The sequence below is a fragment of the Vigna unguiculata genome, chromosome 8 (assembly GCF_037176805.1).
Source record: "Vigna unguiculata cultivar grain cowpea cultivar isolate G323 ecotype 2 chromosome 8, ASM3717680v1, whole genome shotgun sequence".
Taxonomy (NCBI): Eukaryota; Viridiplantae; Streptophyta; class Magnoliopsida; order Fabales; family Fabaceae; genus Vigna; species Vigna unguiculata.
The window spans coordinates 26,707,694-26,728,632 of record NC_140799.1 but is presented as its reverse complement, the minus strand read 5'-3'; the positions used below and the strand labels follow the sequence as shown (position 1 = coordinate 26,728,632).

General features: G+C 33.7%; 1 protein-coding gene across 1 annotated transcript; it reads right to left on the bottom strand.

Moving 5' to 3' along the window:
- Positions 1-4,679: 4,679 nt before the first annotated feature.
- On the bottom strand, positions 4,680-9,468 carry LOC114193139 (aspartic proteinase-like protein 1). Its single transcript, XM_085665241.1, has 10 exons — positions 8,912-9,468; positions 7,946-8,084; positions 7,190-7,431; positions 6,836-7,063; positions 6,615-6,753; positions 6,467-6,537; positions 6,288-6,387; positions 5,464-5,530; positions 5,182-5,253; positions 4,680-5,039 (listed from the first exon to the last, which is right to left on the bottom strand). The coding sequence occupies exons 1-10, from the start codon at positions 9,217-9,219 to the stop codon at positions 4,819-4,821; spliced, it is 1,587 nt and encodes a 528-aa protein (XP_085521367.1). The 5' UTR covers positions 9,220-9,468; the 3' UTR covers positions 4,680-4,818.
- Positions 9,469-20,939: the final 11,471 nt, after the last annotated feature.

Genomic DNA, 20,939 nt, shown 5'->3' with positions numbered 1-20,939 from the left:
TCGCTTGAGCTGAAGCAGCTTGGGCGAGCCTCTGTTGATCTCGCTTAGGCAAGACATGCTCGCTTGGGCGAGAAAATCAGAGTTCACCACTGTTCTCGCATGTACAAACACACAACAGCCCACACATGGTTCAATAATGTCGTTCACACATTCGTATTAGCACACCAAGCATATTATAACGATAAAACAGTAGCATAAATTGAATACACACAACAAAAGGGTGAAACTAGCTTCCCTTATCTGCAAAAAGGCTAACAACTAGGTTCTTGGGTGCGAACAGAGAAATGCAGTAGCTCCTAGAGCGGTTTAGCGAGGTGGAACAAAATTGGCTCGAACAAGTGCGACGGAGTTCCAAGACTGAACCCTATCGAAGAGGGTAACGACTGCTCAAAGGAGTTAGGAAATTTGTTTTAACAAAGTGAGAGGAATGGGGGTTAGGGCAAACTTAGGGTCTGTTTCCCCTTTGGGCCAACCCTTAGGCCTAACTCACATGGGGCAGCTCTTTAATTTAGGGTAGAAGGAATATGACATTTTTAGTGAGCCTTACAAATATCGCACTATATTTGTTTACTCATTTAACACAATTATTATAAAAATGTTAAAAATAATTTATATTACAATCTTGTAAATACCTCTCTCTCTATATATATATATATATATATATATATATATATATATATATATATATATATATATATATATATATATATATATATATATATATATATCCAAAAATGAAAGTATGGTGTTACCTTTATTATTTAAAAGTAACATTTCTATAAAAAAAGTATGGTTTCCAAAATTAATATATTTTCCATAAAATAAGTTTCTCGCATTGGTATATATTTTTATATAAATATTGCACTACCTTTATTTATTCATTTAACACAATTATAAAAAAGTAAAAAATAATTTATCCTTCAATGTTATATATATATATATATATATATATATATATATATATATATATATATATATATATATATATATATATATATATTATAGAACATAGCAAACATATTCTGTAGAAACTCCAAAAGTCATGTCAATCTTTAATTTCTAGCGTATTCATCCTCCAACTAGGTACTCATCCTCCTCTTTCTAGGTATTCATCCTCTTAACACTTGGGGTCGTACTCTAAAAGACATTATGATGCTAAAATTAGTCAAGTACGTCAACAAGCAATTAATGTAGTAATTAATGAAAACGTAATTAATTTATCTTGTGTGACGTGTTATTTATGTTACTATTAGGCCCTTACGAGATGGGTCTAGACCAAGAGGCCCAATTACCTGTGGCTGGTTGTATGTCATTAGTTAATTCAGCTGATTTAGTGTCACTCTAATCAGATGAGAGAGGGTTGGATACATGTATACTCGGTTAGCCAATTTATTATTAGTGCTTCATCTAGTTAAATTGTTCATTTTACGTTATATTCTTTCCTTTTAGTAATTTCGCTTCTTTTCTATAATTCATGCTAATAGAGTAATTTTAGTACATTTGTTTATATTTGAATAAGTGGTTATTAGTTTTAGTCTTTTAGTTCTCATAGCACTTAGGACTTTAGTTTTGGTTAGCAAGTCTAAGTAATCTAATGTTGATAGGATTTAGGCTTTACCTACTTTGGTAGTTTAGCTTTAGATCAATACATTGTTTTAATTATTAGCTTTACTTAATTAGAGCCATAGTAAGTAAATAAAGATAGTTTGTAAAAGTTGTTTCAAGTTTTAGTTAAGTTTAGACTTGTTAAATAGCTTAGTGTAGGTGTTTTCCATTTGGTTGATATGGCTAACTCGTGAAGCTTGTATTAGTGTAGAATAATTTGATCAGGGATAGTGAATGAAGGTTGATGGAAGTATGATTGCAAGAAAAGCAAGAGCAAAACAGCAGCAAAGCAACCTAGTTGTTCAATCTTTGGCTAAAAATCTGTAGAGTTGACTTTCATATTCACTTTTTGCAAATCAACTCTAAACTTGGTACAGGTTTTGGAAGACTCTAGGACATTAAAAGAGACTTGTGCTGAATTGGAGTAAGCAGCAGAAGGGTTGGAAGATGACTCAATTTATCATCCATTGTTACACATGACTAGTCAACCACCTTAGTTAGTCTAGTTAGTTTAGAGAGTTTTTCTTAGTTTTTATAAGTTATAGGAATTAACTAGAACTATTTAATGAATATAAGGAGATTGAATCATTGCATATGAGGAAAAAAAACCATAAACTTATGGACCACATTACACATTTCCAATACACAGAAAGCACTCTTTTTTTTTCTCTCCATTTTCTTCTCTCATTTATTTTTTGGGCGTAGAGTTCAAGAATCTAATTGAGATAGGTTCAAGTTCTTCAAGAATTGTGACTTCCTTTAGGTATTTTCAGTTTAATACATGTTTTCTTTTCAAGTTTTACCGATTAATTTTATTCAATTTGCTACTACAGATTCTTGCTCGTTTAATCTCTTTTCTTTGTTGTTCATAATTCTTTAGTTCAACTTCTTGGAAACATGTGTTTGATTCAATTCTTCTCTCATATCCTAATGAGTTATGGTTATGGATCCATGTCATTAACTCATTGTGTCCAAAAGACCACAAAATGCCACTGATTAAGGATCAATGTTGGCTATTGAGAAATCAACATAGAGTTCTAATTTCTTGAACCAAAGTTCATATAGGTTATTGAATTTTCTTCAATTTGAATCGTTTAATCCATTGTTTTTCATATGATTTTTGTTAGTAAGTGACTTTAGGTAGATTAGAACCTATTCCATCCTTTAATTTCAAGTTTTTAAGTAAAATCCAAAGATCAAACACTTGACAGGTTTTACAGTTTTTTTTTTCTGTTGTTTCTATTAACCCAGGTTAGTTAATTGATGATTTTGCATTATAAGGTTTCAATTGAGTTCATTTTCGTTTCATAATCATTTACAAGGTTGATTTGTAGTGTTCTGTGGTGTCATTTCATTCTCACACTCTTTAGTTCATCGTTTTCGCAATTACCTTGTGACAACACCATTCCACAATAGTGTTTCATTGCACTTTCACTGCATAATCTATTTTAAATGCATTTTTAAGTTTTAATTGTTTCCTTCCAATTTTAGTTTCATACTTCAGTTGTTAGAGTCATTTAGGAAGCTCCATATCATTGCATTGCGGAAATTACTTAGGTTCATTCATGCATTTCATCAAACACATTGTGAAAACTAGGGTTTGAAGAGGCATTTCATTGAACAGTTTTCAATTCTCTATTGGCAGAGGTTGTTAATTAGTTTTAGTTGCTAAAATGCATATGTTAGTGTCTACCAGCACATGTTGAGTTTCCATTCCATCATTCCATTCATTAAATAAACATTTTGAGCTAGATTTTGTAGTTGTAGTCTTAAGGCATACATTGCATAATAGATTTTAGTGTTTTTGTTAGTTTAAATTTCCCACCACAAAGTAATCACAACCAATTGCATTTACACATTGCCTGTTCCAAGGATTAACACTCGAGGTTCCATATCACTACATTTTAGGAGAATTTTGGTTTTGTATGAATTTAATGCGGCTAAATTCTAGTTCATCAATACTTACTCTAAAATCTCTTACTAACTTGAACATCATAGTCTTTATAGATGAACTTCTCTCCTCGTGATGATTCAAAGCTCGATTGCACGTTAACAAGTATATTAATCCACCTTAAAGACTACTCAGGCAAATCCAGTAAGAATAATTGTAAAAGTTGAAAGATTATGAATCTCAAAGGTGAAAATTTCTGCCACAAAAGATTTCTCTAAGTTGTAAGAACAACTTTTTTTTTCTTTTTCAAGTTTCTAAGATTGTTGACAGATGAAGTTTGAAGATTCTTCTATCATTACAATTTCCTTGTGTGATTCTGATTGAAAGGTGGTTAAACGAACTTGTTAAAGTGAATTGACGCGTTGAAGACTGATCTGCTAACAAAATCAAAACTAGGTCACTAGTAGATCAAACTAAATTACTTTTCGATCTCAAATTATAGTTAAATTTAGTAAAATCAAATGTATTTAAAAACAATGCAAGATTGATATACTAAACTACAATAAAAATTCAATGCTTTGAAATAATTAATTATTATATGCAATTAATGTTAGGCTAATAAAAATAATACATTTTGTAAAGTCTTACATCACTTAGAATAAACCAAGGAATGAGTGTTAATAACTGTATAATGGACTAAATCTATGATATTTCTTATCCTGTTAAACACACTTTAAGTTTATATTTAACTTTTCTTATACTCTTATAATAAAGTATTGTAAGGTTTAGATTTAATTCTTACTTTAAAAAATGTAAATGTACTTCATGTCAAAGGACATGAAAAGATAATCTATTTATTTTATAAATTTTTACATAATATTATTTTCTATTTATCATTAAACAACAATTATGATTTTTCTCCAAATTTAAAGTTTTCACATTATTTTTTTTTATTCCATATATTAATCTTTTTTCTTTGCTAATAAAATGATTCTTCGAAATAAAAACAATAATATTCTTGATGATGCATTGTTTCCAACAATTAAGTGCAATACTACCAGTTTGGTTCACTTCAATTCTATCATTATTTCCTAGAATTGGCATAATAGGAACGCTCAAGAGAATCTGGGTGTGCCCTGGCAGAAGAAAAAAATGATGCACTGGAAAGAGAAGAAAGAAGGGCTACAACCGAAAGAATTTACCAAATAAATAAAAGTTCCTCACTAAACCAATAGATACAACACCCTACAAAATTGAAAAACTAAACCCCATTAAAGTTGAGTCTGATCAGGAGGGAAATTTACAAGCAAATTAGATAAGACTTAACAATATGACCAAAGCCAAAGGTGACATATCAGTAACATTGAAACTACGGAATGTTTAGAGATGAGTCCAGCTGTGGCCGCAGAGCGTTTTGCGGAGGCGTGGCCGGCAATGGCAGGTGGTACAGCACGAGCATTAGGGACACTCTGCTGCTGATTTGCCGGTAAAGGGTTTGGTGAGCCACCATTGAAAGGTGATGTCAAACTTGCTTTATCTTGGCCTGCAAATTCTTACTGATTAGCATAAACTACAAGTTCATGAAAAGACAACATTTTGTAGTTGTGCTGGTAAAGATGAAAGAGAACCCAAAGAAGATATTTTTCAGGAAGATTTGGGAAAATTATGGGTTAGGAAATACTCACAATTCCATCTAGACCAGCCAAACCGCAGATTCTCCCTATCAAAGACCATGCGATAACCCATCAGGTAGTTCTCTGAAACAAAAGTGTCAAATGAAAGACAATAATCAATGTCAGCCAGAATAAGGGTGATCATGTAAATTGCAAATATAACATAACCACTAACTGGCCTATCAGAATACATGTGTGAACAGAAAACTGAACTGAACAAAAATAGAGGCTCTGCTGAAATAAAAGAAAATGTGATGTGATTATGTTTCATAGGGTAGGCAGCGATATACTCACGTCCAATGGTAGCATAGTCGTTATCAGTAGGAGATATGGGCAAACAAAAGACGGTGTAATCCTGTTCCTGCACCAGAAGTTTGTGTTTATCAAAATTATTATAGCCAAGATAGGAATGTTAATAAATTTAGAATTATAGCCACAGAAACATCCTGGTTGATTAGAGAAGAAATTTTATAATGAATGCCTGAGAATTACTTTTATGATATCATGTTTACTTGTTCAGCACAGCAACAAAAGTTTTCTCCTCTAACAGTCAGAAGAAATCATGAACAGGTTGACATAAAATGTTTCCAGATCCAACAGAACATACTTGTAACATAAAAGATTGGCATTTTTATTCATAAATGAGCAATGTTCATATAATATCAGATCATTCAAAATCACTTTCTTTATGCGTCTTAAACTCATCCTGGATTCTACACCGTATAATTATTTGCTCTGAAATTCAATAGAAGAGATTTTCTTCCATATTCAATTTTTAGGCAGTTTAGAAACCTTTGTAAGGTGGTTTTGTGTTGGGGTTGATTTTTCTAGAGAATTCAGTAAAGCATGGAACTTTATTCAAACATAAAACCACCTTTCTGAGATTACTTTCTAGCTACATCCAAACTCAACCTCATCATAAAGATTCACTTTCTGTCAATGGCAATCTCTAGACACCAAAGTAACACTCATCAAAAGACAAAACTGTCACCCTAGATCCACATGTAAGGTTATCTTTTGTACATCACATTTTTTACCAACATAAAAAGATTAACTCAATTTCAACCAAATAAACACAGCCCCAGAAGAGAGAAGAGGGAATTGGAGGTTTAGCTTACCTGACTGGCAAAAGCAGTAAAAATAGGATTTTGAAATAATAAGGTCTGATTCCTAGAAAAAACGAGTTTCAATGGGGGGACGTTAATCAACTCCTGAGAACTGTCATGCGGAAAAAGCCATGAGTTAAATGAAATTAAAATGATTGAACACCTAAATGCTTAATCATTTAGTAACTGACCTGACATTATAGCAGTAATCCCATTCTGATTCTGAGAGAATAATTCTTGTTGCATTTACTTGTTTGTCAAACTGTATCAAGCGTAGATTACTTTCAGCTCGATTTATGCATGATCATACACCATTAGATTTATGGTAAAAGGAATTACCTCCATTACAACTTTCTGATAAACCTCATTGGGAAGAAATGTGAAAGAAGATCCACTGTCAATAAGTAGTTGAAACCTAGTTTCCTTGAGACACAAGTTCCCAACACAAAAGCTCTCTGCTCCAACCATATAGGCAGCACTGCAACAGCTCAAACAATTAACATGCAACACAAATGGCATCTCAATAAAGCAGCATTCAAGGCATTATATACAATACTTACAACTCTCCATTTATGGGCAAGAATGGTGTAGAATGTTGGGTGGCATGACCTTGGTCACCAAAGATAATTCTCCCAGATTCATTCTCACCAAGACAAATTGAAAAAGAATTTTGAGTAAGTCCCGCCTTTGCCAGTAAACTTGGGACTGAAATGTTTCCAGGTCCTAGCCCTAGAACACCATCAGGACTAGCTCCTTCTAAATACTCACCGGTTTGTTTCCTTCCACAACTGCACTTATACAGATCAATAGTCAATAGCACCGACACAAGTCAAACCAGCTTAAAATCTTGCCCAAACACACCAAACCTCAAAGAACAAAACAGTACAAAACTTTGAAACAGTTTTTAAACATACCCTAAAATGATAGAGGCTTGCACAGAATTTTGTTCGGTATGTCTTCCATCAGATGCCAAATGTAGTTTGTCTTCAAATAAGATTCCAGAACTTGTGGTATTATCAGTGGCATACTGAACACTGTAAGGGCAAGGATCCTTGGAGCCTTTGCAAAAGGATTGTTGATCACACAGCTTATGACCACAAGGTAGATGCCTGCTGGTGTTAGATAATGATGGTGTGTATAGATTCAGATCCCTATCCTGCACCAGAGATGCCCCCATATAAAAGGGGGCATCTGCCAATCAATCATTGAAATTAACAGCTAAATTTCTTACTTCATTTGGGAGGACTGTTGTAGAAGTCCAAATATGAACTCAAAGTGTACTATTATTTAGTCAAAAAAGAGTTGCCCGCACTTGAAGGATTAATGTTATTAACAGATAATTAAGAAGCATGGATGTAGTGTCACCGAGCATAGCACAGATACTTGTACTATGATAGTGATAGATTGGGCTTCTTCTGCTATCCCCTACCATAGCCCTCAACACTCTACTTCACATGTGTCCATAAGGACACAAAAAAAGGGCTCCGTACAGAAGAATCTTATGTGCTTACAAGATGAATGATTCACGAAATGAATATTTCAACACGAACAAAAGACTTTAAAAGCTAAATGGGGCAAACAGGGAGTTCGTTATAGCAACTACAAGACAATATTGAGAGATGAAAAATTATTAAACCATGAAAGAAAATGAAGTCATTTCAGAGACCTACCAACACATTGTAATTACCAGCAGACAACGAAGCACATTCAATGCAGTCACAGGGAACCCAAAGCATGTCACTTCCAGCATCCAATGCAACTAGAAATGAAACGTTTGGAGTTCCTATGTCTATCCATGCGTAATGCAACCTGAAATCCAACAATGAAGATGTTCATACACACCATTGCCAACTTTCTATAGCATCCACTACAACTCCCTTTTTCTTTTATTTCAATTCATTTAACCAAAAGTATACCAACTAACCACTTTGATTTTCAGCAGGAAATCCATCAAATTAAACCATTTCAAATTTAACCCCTGAGCGTGCACTTCAATAACAACTCAGAGTCCTAGTTAAAGTTAAGTGAATTTCAGCCAAAGTTTCCCTTTTAAATAAAAAGAAAAAGAAAATTACACAGACACATCTGCAGTTCCTGATGTTTCTGTCCTTATATCTCCACCCCCAATACATGACAGTGTTAAATTCATGATATCTCCATCCCCAATACCCAAGTCATCAAACCATTTAGCCCTGTAAGGGGTCAGTGTAAACATTACAGAAAAGCCCGAGGTATAGTGTGTAGCCCTTTAAGAAAAACACAGAGATGTCGGTATAATTTGCAATAAGAAAAAGAGTTCATAAAAAAGAGTATGTTAAATCATTAATTAGATCCTTAAAGTAACTTCCATTTTAAGGTTTAGTCCATAAACACTCTTCTGTAACGATTTTACACCACCAGAAATTGTTCTCCATTGCTAGAAATGACTAAAACTAACAGCTTTATCGTTTTCTCAGGTAAAGACTAAAACTTAAAATGAGGACAACTTCATGTAACAAATGAATAGTTCATCCATAACAATGAAACGAAGCTTGTTAACTCACAGCACTCCAGACCTTCATTGGATCACGGAAGAATCACAAAGTACGGAACAAAAGACTCAAACTTTATTTTCCTGAGAACTTTCCCAGACTTACCAATAAAGCACATTGCCAAAGGAGAAGGTCTCGCCACCTTCAGAAGGGTACAGAGTTTCATACTGCGAGCCAAGCCTCATCCTCTGCCGTGTCACGTCACTTCGAAGAAGCAACCTCAAATACTCAGAGCTGTTCCTCTCAGGCCACGATTGAAGCGCAGAACCGTTGCCCCTTGAAGCAAGATGAATCTTAGCCTCTTTAGAGAAGCGGTGAACAAGCCTAGAAGAAAATGTGACCCCCACAGAACCCTCCGAGCTAAGACCCTTGGCCAGTAACAGCCAAAGAAGAAGGCCAATCGCCATAAACATGAAACAAATGTTAAACCCAAAGAATCCAACTAAGAAAAATAGTTCAACTTTAGTTCCTTGAGTAACGGTCACACGAACCAAAAGCCCAATGGGTAAGCGAGAAAGGGGTTAAATTTCAACAAAACGAGTTCTGATCCTGAAATTTGGAGTTGGGGTGGTGTAAAGTTTGAAGCTTTTTTTTTTCTCAGGGGAGAGAGAGTGGTGGGGTGGGGTGGGGTGGGGTGCGCAGTGTACACCTTTGTGGGTTCCAATAATGTTTTCCCGTGAACGTGGCGAAGGGATAGAGGGGGAGGCATGTGTCTAATCTAGTGTATGTACTCTGCTGCATAGAGTTTGTTTATTATTATACTACTTGCAATGGATGCCTATGTCTCTGTGATGATGATCTAATATTTAAATTTATAACAGTGGTCCATAATGGAGAAAATCCAAGATACTGAAAAGCAGAGTAGCTGGTATCAAGACAAATGGCTAGAGTTTCACCATAGATCATCCCAGAGTACATATGGGTAGTTTAGTTTATTCGACATTAGTTATACTTAGACGAATGTTGGTACTTCCATTATGAACATGAATTTATGTAAGGTTGTCGATAGACAAACCTGTTGTATTCAAGCTTCAATGACGGTGCGAGAGGGTGAAACTTATGCCATTCTTCAAATATTTGTTTTTTCTTCCTCAACTCCGATCATATTTAGTAATTATTGAACTATTTATTACTTATATTATGGAAGAGAAATAACAGTAATAATTATGTAGATAAAATAATACATATAATTTGAAGTCTTGAATAAATTAGTAATAAGGTAGCTGTATTAAAAGTTATGTGTGTAATTTATTTATGATTAATAGTATTTTTCATGTTATCAATGTAAAACTCTTACACCGTGTTCTCATAGGATTAATTATTGTACACGGATGATGGTAAGTGATGAATTTAAAGAATATTTGTATTCTTTTTTAAATATATGAAAATGATGCACAATGATGATTTGAAGGATCAATAATTTACTCTCATCTCTTGAGATGCAGAGATTAGAGAGTGATTAAGGTCATTTTACATAATTATCCTTTTGTGGTTGTTTTCGCAGTGCTTCAATACTAAAATGGAACTTGTTAACTTTTTTCTGGATCCGATTCCAACCCATTAAAGTTTCCCATTTAATTTGTTCTCTTTTTTTTTTCTTTTCTGGAATCTATTTCATTTCACTCGTCAACCATGCATGCATTAACCCTTATAATCGGTTCTGCTTTTGTGGAATCTATTCCATTCATTCACTGATCTGCGTTTGTCATGCTTGGAGTTGACTTTTTATTAATAGTGTGGTTAGAAATGTTTATTTATTTTTAATTAAAATATTAAATTTTATAAATCAAAATTTTTTGATATTTTTTTTAATTAATAAATATTTATAATATTTTTATTTATAATAATAAAATATGAAAAACTAATTACAATTTATATAAATATCATTTTATTATACTTTTTTAACACCAAGAACAATTAGGTCATTCTACATTTTCATCTATTAAATTAAATTTTTTTTGTTAAACTACTCTTTTAGTCCCTCTATTTGTCATGAAATTTTAGTTTGATCCTTAAGTTTTTCGTTGTCTCAATTTGGTTCCCATTTTCTTAAAAATGACTCAATTTGGTCTTCATCGTTAGTTTCACCAGACGATGTTAAAATTAACGCCACGTGTCAATTTCTTTTTTTTTTTGAATTTTTTTGAATTTTTTTGAATTTTGTTTGAATTTTTTTAATTTTTTACACGTATCACTTCATAGTTGTGCCACATGTCAAAATTGTTAATTTTAACATGTTGCACAATTGTGAAGTAACACATGTAAGAAATTTTAAAAATTAAAAAAATTACAAATTTTCTAAAATTTTCTAAAAAATCAAAAATTGACACGTGACGTTGACTTTAACACCGTCCGATCAAAGTTAATAGTGAGGACCAAATTGAGATAACAAAAAACTTGAGGATCAAACTGAAATTTCATGACAAATAGAGGGACCAAAAGAATAATTTAACCTTTTTTTTAGTCACATCAGTCAAATCTTTCACAAATTTTCACAAAAATTACTTTCAAATTCACTCCACTATCACCCCCAAATTCATAAAAAGAAACAACATAAATATCACTTTCTAATCAACCAAAATCATCTCCCTCTCCCTCAAATCATCATCGAAAGACACCCTTATTTTAAATGCTTTACTTTTAGTTAAAACATCTTAAATGATTCTTACCATGTTACGTTATATATAAAGAAACTTATATGTAAATTTGTTTTAATGATAAAAAGGTTAAGCAACCCACACTTTTTTTTTTGTTTTTTATTTTAAAGATATCATTTTTTATAAGATATGAAATTAATTTTAAAATGTCGGAAGAACTGTCAGATGGGTATAGAAACTAGCAATAAAATTGTTATGGAAACAATAAATTTGATAAGATTTCGCTATAAAATAATGTCATATTTGTTTTGGTGCAGTAACATGCCATTCTTAAAAAAGAACGTAAGTGAAATAGGTATTGTAAAGTTATTTTAACTTTAAATATGTCACAATTTTAATATACGCAAAGGAATAACTTTATAGTCCAAAGTTTAAAAAAAATATTGTATATGAAACTTCCATAACCAATCATTTTCGTTTATATATATTTTAAAATTTTAATTCTTAAAACTAATATCTTTCAGTACTAAAACCAAAACGTAGTAAGTAGGTATTTCAACAAATATGAGAATTAAAAGTAATGTTCTGAAAGTAGAAAACTTAAATTAAAATTTAGAATATTTTAAGGACGAAAATAGGATTAGAGAGTGATTTGCGTGTGTAGACCGGAGAGAGAGAAAAGCGGTTTTTAAGGAGATTGAAAGCACGCGGAACGAGGAAAGACCTTAAAACACGTAATTCATATAGCCACGTGTCACTCTGAGAAACGAAGGTGGTGTAGTTGGTGGGATTCCCCTTCATTTTTCAATTGAGAAGAGGAAAAGAGTGGAACTACCAACTTTTTGAATTTCGTTTTCTGAGGGCAAAAGAAAAGCATAAACAATCATGACGCGAGAGGGAACAGACCAAAAGTTCTTTTCATTCAAAGTAATAGCCACCATGCTCCTAATCTCCCACCCATCCAATGCTTATGAGGGACTACTCGTAATCTATCATCGGAGGATAAAATATAAGTGAAAGTGACCCCTTATAAAGTTTAATTTTTGTGTAATGTTAAAAGATTATGTTTTTATTTATTTTTTAAATCAAGTTACTTATGTTATAGAAGATTTTAAAATAGTTAATGTGAAAAACGTTTTTTTTTTCTAATTTACAAGAATTGAAATATCATACTTGAACTCAAGCTAAAAACATTATTGAAATCAATACGAGGAGGGGACATGAGATATAAACACAAATAATAAATAATTTTATATTAGTTTATCTCGATAAAAGACTATGCTTAACTTTTAACAATTTGTCAAGTTTTTGTTAGAATTAAGTGTGGTGAGATGTTCGATTTAAATTTTTATCTACTTTTATAGTCTAAATGACTATGCTTAAAGGGATTGTATGGCGGTAGGATTATTTTTGACTATTTTTTATTGATTTTCTTAATAAATCATTATGAAATTGTAATACTATTGTTAGAGTAATCAAGTCATTTAAAAAGTTAACTGTGACAATAGACTGATTGAAGGCACAAATCATCGACTAATAAAATTATTTTATGAATTTGATTTATAATTGAGATCATATTTCTACTAATATAAAGTTAGAAGACAATAAAAATTTAGAAGACGTAAAGTCTACATTCTTATGCTTAAAATAGACCTGTACTATATGGGATTTGGACAAGACTAGCATAAAATAATACTCAAACTTGGTTGTTAACTAATATTACTAGAAGCATAAGCAAGTACAAAGACGCCTACATAGCGACCAAAGTATACAGATCTTGTATATCCTCTATAACCGGAAAAGGTCGCTTACGCAGAAAAGGCCACCTACTATAACTTGGAATAAAATAGCTAAAACCCCTAGAGCCATGTGCCATACTTGAAACTTGGGCCTTAAACCAGGCTCATACAAGCCCAATAAAGGTCCAACCCATAAGCAAAGTAAATTGTGATTAATACTCTATAAATAAAGTGGACCCTAGAAATTAAAGGTACGCAATTCATTAATATTGAAAACTGATATTTGACTTTCAGAGCTTTTGCTGACTTAATTGTTGGAGTCCTTTCTACAAATAATCTACCAAATGTCTCATCCGACAACAGGATACAAAGACACACCGAATAATGTCGAACAATACCCATCAAAGAGATTCCAAGATTGGAGTAAGCCAAGATTTATGTCTCATGATAATATGTTATTATTTCCATAAGAGCAAGACCCTTGTTAATTTGGATTATCAGCTTTTAAAATGGTATGGAACATGAAAGGGCTTCATCTAGTTGGTGCAATTTTTTCTAAACAAAAACTTCTATAAGATGTAAGTGTTTTGTTTAACAAACACAACAACAAAATCTTCTAAACACAATATTAAGCTAATATTGTACAATTCAAAATATCTTTTATGTTGTGGTGCAAAGAATGTTTTCATCTTATGTCTTTCAAGAAGATCTCGTAAAGGTCATGTCTACCTTAAAAATTTCTTGAAAGACATTTTAATGTTGCTTCACTCTACCAACCATCCTAACACACTTCTTGTAAACTCTAAAAAAATTGTCTACATTGTATGATCCTATTAAAAGCTCTTACCTCAGCCTAATAAGTCAAGCCAATCAATATGTTGCTGAAAGAGGAGATAAACATTTAATGTTGCGTGTAGAGCATTTAATGCATCTTTATGTTTATGCGTGGTGGTAAAGAGCTTTTGTCGCCTAAATTATCCCAAACAAATTGAATTAATCACCCTTACTAATGTAGTATAATTATCAACTCAGGTCAGTCCAAGGATATGGCCAATGCAATGAGTGGATTGAATGCAAAATACATGTTTTTAGGGGATTTTTTTTAAAAGCATAAAAGATAGAAAATGAAACTCAAATAAAGGCAATTGCAATGTGCTAAATTAATGAAAGTGACTAATTTAAAATGTTGGACTGTTACACATTTCAATTTAAACAAATGGAAACAACTCAAGGCTATAAATTAACTCCACAAACTAAACTAGACTACTTTAATAGTGTGCAACACAAAACTTAACATTTTTCAAGGCTAGAAATGAAAACTTATGCAGAAAACTATGGTCATGCCAAGACTTGAGAGAAACATAACATTAATTAACCAACTACTATGCAACCTAGAGCTAAAATGATGCAAGAATTGATTTTAAAACTGCAGTCCAAACTAAACAATGTGCATTCTTTAACTAAGAGATAAAAAAAGAAATAAAATGAGGAAATGATTAAACATCAAATACTCTAATTGGTGCTTTCAAAATCAAAGGAACAATGTTCAACACCACTAAATGACACATATCAAGTGAAGGAAATTATATTCTGGAAGCAAAAACAAAACAACACCAATTAGAGCTTCTCAAACTAAGACTATAAACTAAAGGGCTAAATGGAAATGACACTTTAACACCCATGAAAACTGTGAACTAGAAAAACTATCTTAGAATTAAAATTGAACCAACACATGGAATGAAAAGTGGTAAACAAACAACAAAAACATATCAGTTGAACAAGTTGAATAGGTTAAATGTAGCATCCCGTTAGGATATTACGAATTTAAATAATGAAATAAAGACTTAATAAATAAACTTCATTTATTGAAATAATATTTCCCAAAAATGTGGGAAAATTTAAAACTTTATTACAATATAAAGTATCTCAAATCCTCAATTTATAAAGTCAAATATAACCGCCATGTTCAATATCCAAAGTCTAGTAATATAAAATATTACAATTTATTTAAAATCATAAACATAAAAACTGATCAAAATTCTTCTCCCAAGACTAGTCCCGCTCCAGCTCTATGCCTCACCAAATCCTCCTACAACATCATCTACTCCTGTGTACCGCATACACAATCATCGCCAAACACAAGCAAATAAGGTGAGCTTATAATTAAACATACATATATACAAAACATAAATATATCATTTCAAGCACACCAAAGGAATTCCATCCTTTGATTTCATCTCACATGGCCACCACCATGTTACCTGTGTCCTACGTCTTCTGATGAGTACTTCAAGATGTCTTGCTGCCATACCTTCCAGCCACAACTTGTAAAGCACATGTGGGAAACCATGCTACGGACCACACTCCGTAACGTTAGGTGGAGTTCCCAATACGAATAACATTTGTAACGTCCCAATACTACCAAACTCGTCAGCTAAATACCGAGGAGGGCAATCTAACTAGACCCATCTGTACATGCCACAACGCGTATACTCACACCGGCAACACTCGCCAACCCGAGCCACAACTCAAGAGTTCCTCATGTTCATTCGCCATCCCGAGCCACAACTCAAGAGATGCCATTCCGAGCCACAACTTGAGGAATGCCACACCCTTAACCCCTATCCCAAGCCATAACTCAAGGAACATTAGCAAGCCAACCTTTGAAGTATCACCAAAGCTTGGTAGACCACGCACATCCAACACAAGCAAAGCACCTTTGCTTCACAGTATTGCCTGGCGTAGCTGACAAGTCGTCAGGCGCACCACGCTTCCAGACCGCCTAGCGAGGGACACATGCCACCATGTGCTAAGTGCCTCAAACACACTAACACTGCAGACATTGCTTGGCGGGACCACCATGCCAAACACACACGTTCCAGGAGCCTATTGTTTGGTAGCTATCGTTGGCGGCTCCAGTTCTGCCGCTAAGCTCTACACCAGTACAACGACAGGTACTGGTTTAGGCACTCTAGATCTGATGGCACACTCTCCATAGGCACCAAACACTCGCAGTGGACTTTACCAAGTTAACTAATTCCACACCCATGTGATTAAGTTGTCACCAATCTTCTTATTACCATTTATATTCATGACCCCAAAATTTCCAATAATGAAACTTATTTAATCTTCCATATTTGCTAAGTCATAATATGCCACTGTTAATTTCATGCCCTTATGCTCTGTTGTTTACCCAATTATTAACTAAGTCTCCATCAAATTTCATATGACATAACAATCATACCTAACCATATTTATACCCCCCTTCCAACTTGGGCAATTCCACTTAACTTTACCATCATAGTATTTCATTCTACCTCCCCACAAAACCAAACTTCTGGTTTAATTAACTTGAAATATACTATTATAGTGTCCAAATATGTCAAAGACAGTCATAGCTTAGTATTCTTGCATAACCTCATCTCACTCGTTTCTTATACTTTTAGTCCCCAATCCAACATATCCAAAATTCTCTTTTAATACTCAAATGGCCTAGGCTAAGCTTCCCAATCTCCCCTGTGCATCAAACACACACATGCCACTGCTCTAGTATAGCGCCTAACGACAATTTGGGTGCCACCAAGCAGTTTCTGCTGTTCTAGAAACCCAGAACCTCTCCCTGCACCTGTGAACCTTAACCAACCCCAACTATTCTGGTTTTAATCGAATTACAACCCAATAGGCTGTACCCACATGTTTAGAATCAAGGTATATTCCTAAAACTCCAATATACAATATTTCATTAACAACTACCACTTAATTTAGTGCAACTTTGAGAATCCCTAATCATCAACCCTAAAATCATGTTCATACAATCTTTCATCAAATCGAACCTTCAATTTCATATACTTCAGCGAATTCTAACTTCCAATCACTCACAAGCAGTTATTACTGTCTTTTCCCCGATCAGAATCCTCCTAGAAACCCTAAAACACCAAAATCGAGTCAAATTGACTCACGTCGCCTGGCGGAAGTTCATCATTGCCAAGCAGTTCATCAAAAACCCAGAAACTAGGTTGGCACACGTGTCACCTGGCGATCAAGATCGTACCGCCAAGCGGTTCCTCATATGGAACCCAGAAACAATCAGAAACGGTATGGGTCGCCTAGCAGCTTTGATGGCCCGCAAGGTGGTTTCTGGAAAATTCCCAAAAACATGAAATTGCATTGTTTTATCACAATTCATGCATCCAAATAATCAACCAATCATGCAATAATAACAACACAAATAAAAATAACGGAGTCCAACTCCCCTAACCTGGAATCCTTGCTTAAAACTTGAGAATTTAAAGCTTCCTCTTAGTCAACAATGTCTTCCCTTGGTGCTTCCGCAACAGCCCTCAATCCTCACGAAAATGTAGCTTCTCTTTGCTCATAACCGCAATCTCAGATGATGCCCTAGGCTGCCCTATGTTTTTCTATCTATGTTTCCTCCTCTCTCTTACTCTAAATTCACTTGATTAATCACCATTAATTCAAAAACGAAAATTTCTATTAACTAGAGTTTAATTACCATTCAAGGTCCATTAGTGGTTGTTTTCCAGCCTCCCTTGGCTACTCATTTTCAGCTAGGGTTTCTCTGCCCTTTCACCTTCATGCCAAAACTAATTTTAGCAAAAAGAAAGCTTAATTTGGATCTACCAAGGTTTGAACCTATAACCATGTCAATGTCAATCAGTGCATAACCATTCAACCAATTTATGTTTTGTGATACTTCTTATAATTCTAAGATTATATTATCACTCAACATGATCAAGCATATTATTAAAATAATCATAAATGTAGCACAATCAAGTACTCTCAACCATTTGAGCTAGTACTTTTCTACGTCACATCAATCAATAATGAATGCCATAAAGGCTCCCATTACCCGCATTTATTAATTAATTAATTAAATTTAGCGGATCTTACATTAAACATTGCTTAATGATGAAACACAAGCAAACTAACGAAGAAATATTTCTAATGTAAGATATCCTCAAAGCAATAAAAAATTGCCATAATCTTCAAATTTTAGTCACGTAAAACTAACCCCAAAATATCATTAATGTAGCATTGTGCTGAAAATTCCATAAAACCCAAAGAGAAGCTTGAGACATCCCCCTTTCTCCTCTCAAAGTTCAAAAAAAAAAAAAAATCCCTTCCAATACATAATCTCTCTTTTCCTTTCCTTCCTCACTATATTTCTTCTCTTAAAAAAAACATTACCTTAACAGAAAATGAGAAAATCCCTTGAAAAAGTTTTTGCCAGCCCTACAAAAGTTGTTTTGCCTCTTTTTTGTGCTTTGAGAGTGTGTACTGCTAAGCCCATTTTTATTGTGTTTGGTGATGTGGCACTAATGCCTAACCCTAGCTTAGCTCCATTTGGGCCATTTGATGTGTAGACAAGAAGCCTATTAGGTGAAGCAAGGATCTTCTCCAAAGCCTTGCTAAATGAACTAAAAGTGATTAAAACTCTTTGCCTATGAAAAACTTTAGATCTTCCAGATTATACTGCATCTCGTACAAAGCTCCAAAAACTTTTTTCTACCACTTCAAATAAAGCTCTTTGAGTGTAGAATCCAACACAAAAAGAATCAACACATTTGGACATCTACAGAGAAAGTTATGATCAAAACAATCAGCAAAGGTTGGTGCTAAAAAATCAGTTTTTTTTTCCGCTAGCACCGAGCGACAATTGGGCAGCACCAGGCGGTACCAAAACAGGGAGTTGGCGCCTAGAGAAAGTTTGGATTCGCCAGGCGATACCAAAATAGGGAATTGGTGTAAGACCCGTGGAATTTAATTAATTAAAGAAATAATTAATTAATAAATACGGGTGGGAAGAGCATTTATGACATTAAATTATGATTGGTATGATGTGGAAAAGTACTAGCTCAAGTGGTTGAGAGTACTTTGTTTGTGTGAGAGGACTTGGGTTTAAGTCCTATGCATGCTAATTTTGTGTTATTGATTGTTATTATTTTAAATATATGTTCATCATGCGGTGGATAAATATGATACTTAAATTATGTTTGTTTGCATGAAATATGAATTGGCATGATGGTTTGGTATAGACTTGGCATTGCATGGTCAGGGGTTCAAATCTTGGTAAACCCAAAGTAAACTTTCTTTTTGCCAAGAATTCTTTTAGCTTGAAGAGGATGATTTATAACCAGCCATAAGACACAAATTGGTTTCCTTACTTTCATCTTGTGAAGATCTACTTATTGAATGATCATTGTCCTCCCATGCAATGTAAGCATGTCTTTCCTTGGGCTTGCTTTCCACTTTCTTATATGCACTTTTATCCTTGTTAAGGTTTGGACATTCAATTTGATATGTCTTTGTTTCCCACACTTGTAATAAGTAAAACTAGAAGTATTATTTTAATCAACTTGTTTAGAATTGTACCTCCTTTGGTTACCTTTGTTACCTCTTCTTTTGAGAAACTTCCCAAATCTTTTGACAAGCAAATTCAGATTTTCATTCTCACTTGATTGAACCACTTCCTCATCGAATTCTTCATTGTTCTTGATGCTTGACTTCAAGGCTATATTCTTCACCTTTTTCTCACTTGAGTCTTGCTCATTTAGCCTTTGCATCTCAATTTCATGCTCCCTTAGCCTTCCAAACAATGCAGCTATAGTCAATGTGGATAAGTCTCTTATTTTTGAGATAGCCGTGACCATTGGTTGCCAAGATCTATCAAGACAATTTAACACCCTGGAGTTTAACTCATCTTTGTCAAATTCCTTACCCAAACCGATGAGATGGTTGACTACGTGAGTGAATCTCTTTTGTACATGAGCTATAGATTCTCCTTGTTGCATCTTGAATAGCTCATACCCTTAAATCAAGGCATGCTTCCTGGCTCTCTTCACATCATTGGTTCCTTCATGAATCACTTCAAGAACTTCCAACATTTCATTGACACTCTTGCATTGTGAAACACGAAAAAACTCATCCATTTTGAGAGATGGCGAATATTCTTAGCACTGCAATCATATTGGGCTCTTCTCCTTTCTTCCTCAGTCCATTGAGTCCATGGCTTATCAACCTACACATTTGCAACAATATGCTTTGGAGCACAAGATTTTTATACTGGTTAACTCAAACATAAGCTACATCCAGTTTGTCAAGGCAACTCAAGCCTGACTTTGCACTATTTCAAAAGATTTAACAAGTTTACACTCATACACTTTCAAGATAAGTAAAACACACACCAAAGACTCTTAAATCACACAAGAATTATAATAGCACAGTAAGACACCTCTTGCAGACTTGTAAAACCACCAGGCACACACATAAAGCTTGAGAAAGATCAAACCTCAGTGGTACCACAACCCTGCCTACCACAAAAACCTTCTCAAAGCTTCAAACACAAGCCAAAAACTCCAAAAATTGATCCAAGATCAATCTTCAACAACTGTAATCTGAATGATCACGAAAGAGAGAGATTTCTAAGGTTTCTAGAACAGTTTCGCGCTAAAAAATGATCAATTTACCTCTCTTTCGAAAATTACGACACTTATAGTCAAACTGTTATGAAATTCAACAAGTTGATTTTCAAATCAATCGGTTGATTTCACTTAACTTAAGTGATATTAGTCGATTAAAAAATAAATCAACTGATTGAATAAGTCACATTTTAAGACTATTGCAGCTAACCTTTTAACCTGTTGAAAATCCATTCAACAGATTAAAAGACACATTTTAACCTGTTGAAAATATTTTAACAAATTAAACAACATAATAAAGACAAAATACATCAAATTAATGCTACAAGTTCTACAATGTGAATTACAAACATCAAGC